We start from the raw sequence: 7,369 nt of genomic DNA, 5'->3' as shown, positions 1-7,369 counted from the left end.
AATTCATTTGTTACTAATACTTTTGTCGTCGCCGCCTGGACATTTTTTCTTCTGATCATTATCACTTGTTTAACCAACGATTTGTCTCTGTCCAAACAAATTATTCGCCCTAGCATTAATCACTGTCTATTAAAATCGGGGACTAAACTCCGAAAAAATCTTTTGTTAATTTATTTATAGGATTTAAATTGTCTCTAATCTACAGAATGATACCTACAAATTTTTACTATAGCCGGTTTTGCATGGCGATCAAAGTTTCTATTCTACATAGAGTAGACAAAACTATAGTTTCTTTGGTAGACGTTCTTTTGCCTAATGTAGAGGTCCTAGATTAATCGTCAATAGAGATTAATATTTAAATGTTTTTTGTGAACAGTTATTATTTCCTATACATTTCCATGTACCATGTTTAGGGTTTCTGATCTTGCTCAATGCCAGAGGTTTCCAAACTTATTTTATCTACTGCCCACTTTAAGAACAAATTATTTTTTGCTATTGCGATGCTATTGGTTCTCAAAAACACATTCCTCGCAACACAGCTCCGCTTAGCTCTGGTGGAAAGGCAGCCTTAGGCTTGAATGTCCATGGTGCACGGTAACCGCGTACTGAACAGCGCACAATCCTATCGCGCCTAGTTTCTGAGATCGGCGGAAGACATACAACGGCAGAAATGAAATTCTTGCTCACTCCTATCTTTTTTTGAAACTCTAGAGCGATTTTTTTTAATGAAATAAGGGGGCAAACGAGCAAACGGGTCACCTGATGGAAAGCAACTTCCGTCGCCTATGGACACTCGCAGCATCAGAAGAGCTGCAGGTGCGTTGCCGGCCTTTTAAGAGGGAATAGGGTAATAGGGGAGGGTAGGGATGGGAAGGTAAAGGAATAGGGGAGGGTAGCGAAGGGAATAGGGGAGGGTAGGGAAGGGATTAGGGTAGGGGATTGGCTCACTCGGCGAAACACAGCGCAAGCGCTGTTTCATGCCGGTTTTCTGTGAGAACGTGGTATTTCCATATATGTAAAAAAAAAAAAAAAATCTCCGGACAAGCCGGCCCATTCGTGCCGAAGCATGGCTCTCCCACGTATAAATGTGAATGGTAAAACAACGTTTACCGACTCCGCTTTTATTCTAAATTAGCTCGGTCGCAATTCCGGCAATTTTATAACCGCTGCCCGCACGTAAGGCGCTGTTTTCATATTAATAAAGCGCAATTTGGCGTTTCGGAAGTCGCAATTGTGACAGCAACATGGTAATGACCGTAAAAGCGAATTTGTGTCCAAATGCGAAGCGCTTACAAAGGGTTTAAATTTGCAATTCTATCATAAAAGCAATGCATGCAGGGTTGCTAGGACCGAAAATCGGATTTGCCGAGATTCGGGGAAAATGCAATTCAACGTACACACGGCAAAAACACGTAGACAACGTGCAGTGCTTATCAAGTACATATTTATAAAATACCGGAACCAAAAATGATCAATTAAAAAAAACCGGATAATAAGCATTGGAAAGATGCGATTGATTGTACATCTCAAGCCATTTTACAAAAACTGTAACTCCAATTTGGAAAAGCCGGATAAAAATGTCCTGCTTTTTGGCAGCCCTGCACATAATACGCTAAAATGTGAAACCGCCGGATAGTTTGACTGGTTTAGTTTGATAGGTTTTTGCGCCGTTTCAATATGGCGAAGTTTTCGCATTAATTATAACTCACAGCTGTTAGTTTATTTTACGTTAAATGAAATCGCTTTTTATGATTTCCGTTACAGACGTTAAAACTGCACAGTTTGGTTACAGTATTCTTACAGCCAGTTTAAATAACTCCAATAATACAATCTGGAATGATGTAAACGGAAAATGGAATGCATTGGAATGCACTGAATTGCGTTCTGGTGCATTCCAGTACCCGTTTACGTTATTCCAGTAGTAACCCCCAGCGCTGGATCACTGGATTGGAATAGTGTAAACCGGTTATCACAACCACAACTGACACCGCCATCTTGTAAAGAGTAACTTAAAAGACTGCAACTTAAGGCGACGCCCTGATAATTTGGCTGTAGCGATATCGATTTTTCTCAGCAATGACTAAAGCCAAGAAATTAAAGTTCATTGTCAGTATTTATCATGTCTTTGTCTTTGAATTACCCATAGCATAACACGATTGGTCAACTTTTATAACACAGAATAATCAATCAAAATACCTCTGTAAAAAGGGATTCCTATTTTGCTTGAGGAGAGTGAAAGCTTCCAAAATTTGTACATAAATTGGTTCAAGCATACACTTTAATTTGCCCATAGCTTATTTGAAATGTATTTATGGTTTTTAAATTACGCGACAAAAACCATTTTGACGTTTACGCCTTTTCCATTTTTTGCTGTTCCATTGCTTGTTTTCTATGAGAGGCCGGGCCGGCCTCTCAGAGAAAACAAGCAATCTAAAACATATCCAACACGGTTTTTCACTTTAACGCGGCGTCACCTTAACTCTAATCATCTAGTATCATTTCGAAAAGACCAAAATGTGCATTTGAAGTGTAAACTTCTTTGACAGCGTAGTGCATTGCTTTAGAATAAAAAAAACATGTTCTCTTGTTAGGCACGTGACCTGATCGAAAATTTGGAAAGCTGAGGGAGAGTAAATAATTAAATAAGTAGCAGAGTTTAGGAGAGAAAATAATATCTCCTTCTTTTTTAACCGACTTCTAAAAACGAGGAGGTTATATAACTTTAAGTTTATACTTTCAGCACTTACGGAAAACACGCGTTGTTATTAACCGACTTCTTTATCAAACAAATACGACAAACTTTTTCATATTAATCTAATCCATAATAATTTATCTCGACAATATCGTATTTAATCCAGATACGAGTAGATTTATGTTAATTCAATGATAACATAAGGTAGATCATGTAATACGTAAGCGGCTCGGGTCTTTCGTCCATTCCGCACACATGTGACACATCTGTTATCGTGATTGAATTGATGAAGAAATGCAGATTTACTAGCAGCGGGGCTAAAATGGTCACATTTAGCAATTCCTCTCAATCAATTCAGCAAATGAATTGTCAAAACTGTCAAACTGACAAATGTCAAATCAGTACAAAAATACAGAAATGAATTGCAAGCAGAGTTGCATTTGGCGATATTAGAAAAATGAATCATATTATGATTCATGTCATGATTCTTCAAAGCGACCATTTTAGCCCTGCTGATCCGGCAACGTTGTTATGCCATAAGTAGCACATATGTATTAACATAATGATTGCGTGAGAATCTTCTAATAAAAAGCGGACTGTATATACGTATACGACTGTATATATCAAACATAAAATGGGGGTTGATAGTATTTGTAATTTTTTTTTAATATCTGCATGTTTTAGTTTTGATTATGAAAAAAATTACAAAAAAGTTTGTGCAAAAATACATTTTGGACCATTGGACCATTTGGACCACCCATAGCATTCAGGGGTTTAAATTAAGTGAATAAGTTTATCAAAAGCACAAAATAAATTTCACTAAAATTGATCCAGCTGTTTCGAAAGGTCTTGGCAACAAACAACGCGACCCGAATTTTATGTATGTATGGTATCCTATTAAAAAACACCTGACGTGTGACATAACCCGCAGTATTAAATTGTGTGCCAAAAAAGTGGGATATCCATTTGTGTCCCGAGAACCTATGTAAATGTCTCCGTGTCTATTTATAGCGGACGACACACGGGTTTATGTGTTCATGTTTATATCTGTGCTATATATTCTATAGAGGTAATGCCTCCGTTTTTCTATTTCAGCAGTTTCTCTTTTTCGGTGACGAAACCCTTTTAGGAATTGACATTTTTGACGCACCCCCAAAAATAATGTTTTGTCTTTAGGTGCTCCGCGAGCATTCGCTTGTAATGTAACGTAACAGAGTCGAGCATTACATCTGTGAGGGAGGAGAGCCGAGCATAACAATGCGCACCTTGTAATGATACAGTTTATAATATCTTGTTTCATATTGTGAACAATGTAAACAATGCGCTGGAATGCTCAAAGTCGAATGTTACATTACACGCGAATGCTTGTCAGTCAGGGAGGTATTGTAATGTTATGTTCAAAGTCAAATCTTTAATGTTATATTACACGTTAATGTAACATTTAAGATTTGACTATTTATTTTATTGATTATTATTATTATTACACGTGAATGCTCGTGGGTCAGGGAGCACCTTTTGTATTAATTGTCTCACACACCAGTGTGACAAAAAAATATATTGTATAAGGCAAGCAGCCTTAGTCTAGTTGCTTGGAGCGTGACTCTTTGAGTTTTTGTTCTACTATATGTTGGAAAAATGCTGTTTCCAAGATTGGTTTAGGCGATCAGCCTGTATGACAAGAAAGCTAATTGTCTTATGCGGGCTCTACACTCGCGGCGCGAAAGCCTGCGAAGGCCGCGAACCGCGAGTGTGGAGGGTTTCGCAGCTTCGTGTTTGCGCTTCGCGGCTTCGTATTTGTACGCATCGTGTTCACGGCGCGTAGCATCCGCAAATCGCGGCCGCAATTCGTGCCGCGAGTGTAGAGTCCGCATTATGAACTAAAAGTCGCCGTCAGAGTCGCAGCCGTGTCGGTCATCCATCCCACTGGATTATGAGAGACCTTATGAATAAGATACGATCCATACTTATGAACTTGTCTCTAAATTCTGGTTGGTCGGTTTTGGTTCATTTTGCTTTCTAAAAACCAGTTTATACCAGTTTATTTGCGATGGACAATGATTCACAATGCGGTCTTCCAGTATAGTATCGAGTAAGGAAAATCTAAAGAAAATCTTATCCTCTATCTACCATTATATTGAATGTTGTTTGTACGAGTAGTTCTCTTATAAGATAAGCTTCAGGGATATTTACTGGGGGATAATCGTTATCCCTAATTGAACCTGTTTCTGGGTAACATAAGGTTTCATGTTCGTTCAAATATGGCCCGTATAACAATGTGCGTTACTTTCATTTTGCCATAGCGGTAAGGTATATAATGTAATCTTTATTACCAGGAATATATTTAATGTTCTAGTAGTATATGAATAAAGTGACAGACAGACATCTGTTTGACTAAAAGACCCTATTGCTACATAGCTCCCTCAGTTGGTTGGTAGGAAAGTGTCAGAAAATTATTTTCGTCAGTTTTTCAAAACACCATTCCTCCACGCAGGGCTTTGGGTGAGTTAGGTCTGCCTCCTTGCGGAAATGATCGAAACGATCAATCGCAAGTGACCCCAAGTTGCCAAAATAGAAATAAAAATGTAATTATTTAATTTTAAACTACAAAAATCAAATACAGAACCTCCTCTTTTTGAAAGTTACAAGGGTAGCCCCGCTAAAATTTATTAACCCCATCAAAACTCATCTATTAGTCCAACGAGACTAATAGAAAAGTTAAAATGGTGAAACGAAGGGAACGGAACGGATACAAATAATAAGTTTTAATCAAATTTAAAGTTATAGTGTAATAAACTCCCAACTTCTCGCCCGAGTACGTAAATTTTGATATGAAGTTTGTTCAAATTTAGTTTTGATACTTAACCTTTCTTATCTCGAATCTCACCCTTGTTATTTGATTTAGTTTAACTAAATGTGTTTCTGCGTTTGTTCTTAATACGTTATGCATATCATAAATGCGAAAGTGTGTCAGTCTGTAACCTCTACAATCTACATGCCTAAACTAATCAGATTTTTCTGAAATTCGGCATTAAGAGACTTCAAGTCACGAGAAAGGACATTGGATAGTTTCTGATACAGAAAAATATTACGGTTCCGACGCGATTAACGAACTTTGGTGCAATGGAGTCGCTGGCGATATCTATTATTGATAAGATTTTTTTTTCGATTGAGCTTAAATCGAAAATTCTGTGAACTTAAGGCCCAGTAGTCTCTAAAATAAGCAAGTCGATGTCTGTAAGTACGAATATCGACGTAAAGGACATTAAAATAACATTCATACCAGCGCGCCTTGTACAGTGGCTGTTACGCGCTCGCCGCGTGCCTTGATAATAGAAAATAGGAGTCAAAACCTTTTGTTTTTAGTATTACACAAATCAAATATATCAAATCGTTAACGTTAGGTTACGACACATATTCTACATTTTTTGTTTTTTTTTCTAGAAAGTGTGTAATTTAGCCATAAAATGATTTAATTATAATATATGTATAGTATAAAAGTATTAAATATATTTCCGTTGTCTGGTATCTGTAACACAAGTCCTTTAGGTACTTAGCACGGGGCCAGACTGACGTGGTGTGAAGCGTCCATAGATATTATTATTATAATTAAAATAAAGTAAATGTTTATTATTATAATTAAAATAAAGTAAAGTAAATTATGAAAAACAGCGTAATATCAGTCATCTTTGAGATTTTTTTCTATCGAGCAGAATTTTTCAAATTGTGTACTGATGAATGATGATGATGTGAACCTTTGCGTATAGGAAATTTTCTAAATTTTAAAACGGTAATTATTTTATACTTAAATAATGACATTTCCTTTACTAAAAACGTGTTTTAAAAAACCCATTTTACGTAGTTGCAACAACCACAGCGCCTTAAGTCTTAAGTTCACATAAAAGAAATGTTCTACAAAAATAGCCTCTATTCCAATCTATATTAATATTCTTTCTCTTTGTTACAGATACGCGAAATGAACTAAGATGTGTTTCCTAAAACGTTTGGGGGACACGGTACGAACTATTTATATCATTGTGCTATCACTGAAGCTGTGTTCCCCGCAAGATCTGACGGAAGACTTTAATGAGATGGGTAGGAAAGTAGAGAGATCAGCAGCGCCGTGTAGACTTAGCGAACTCCTCTGCGACACGGGACAATGTATTTCTTTGGACAAATATTGTAACGGCGAAGACGACTGCGGCGACAAAAGCGACGAGCCCAAGTCTTGCTCTCGTAAGTATGAGTTTGTTAGTTTTGTAATCTTAGTTAACTTTTAAGGAATGGTGGTTTAAGGAATAGTAGATCCATACTAATATTATAAATACGAATGTGTGTCTGTGTATCTGTATGTCTGTTACCTTTTCACGTCCAAAGTGCTAAACCGATTTTGAGGGCCCCCACTATGTGTGCAATGCACATGGGCGCCATCCTCTAGGGGCGCCAAATCGCCATCTTTTGGGGGCGCCAAAACCAAGGACCCAAAAAATTTGCTAAAGGGGCGCCAAAATCCTTTTTTTGCACACAGGCGTCTGTAGCCCTTACGGGGGCCCTGCCGATTTTGCTGAAATTCGGTATGGTATCTCTATCCCGGGAAAGGACATAATATTATTGGCAGGTATTTCCGTGATAATATTCATTGTGTAATAGGCCGAATCACAGTGACTTGTGAATTGCGTG

General features: G+C 37.6%; 1 protein-coding gene across 1 annotated transcript in view; it reads left to right on the top strand.

The window, feature by feature from the left end:
* The first annotated feature begins 6,674 nt into the window (after positions 1 to 6,674).
* Positions 6,675 to 7,369, top strand: part of LOC121733259 — a 49,556-nt gene continuing 48,861 nt past the window's right edge. The window contains exon 1 of the mRNA XM_042123476.1: positions 6,675 to 6,925. Coding sequence (XP_041979410.1) covers positions 6,676 to 6,925 — 250 coding nt within the window. The 5' untranslated portion in view covers position 6,675. The remainder of the gene's footprint in view (positions 6,926 to 7,369) is intronic.

Source organism: Aricia agestis, chromosome 13 (genome assembly GCF_905147365.1).
Source record: "Aricia agestis chromosome 13, ilAriAges1.1, whole genome shotgun sequence".
Classification (NCBI taxonomy): domain Eukaryota; kingdom Metazoa; phylum Arthropoda; class Insecta; order Lepidoptera; family Lycaenidae; genus Aricia; species Aricia agestis.
Note: the sequence above shows the minus strand (reverse complement) of the source record. Positions and strands in the feature narration are given on the sequence as shown.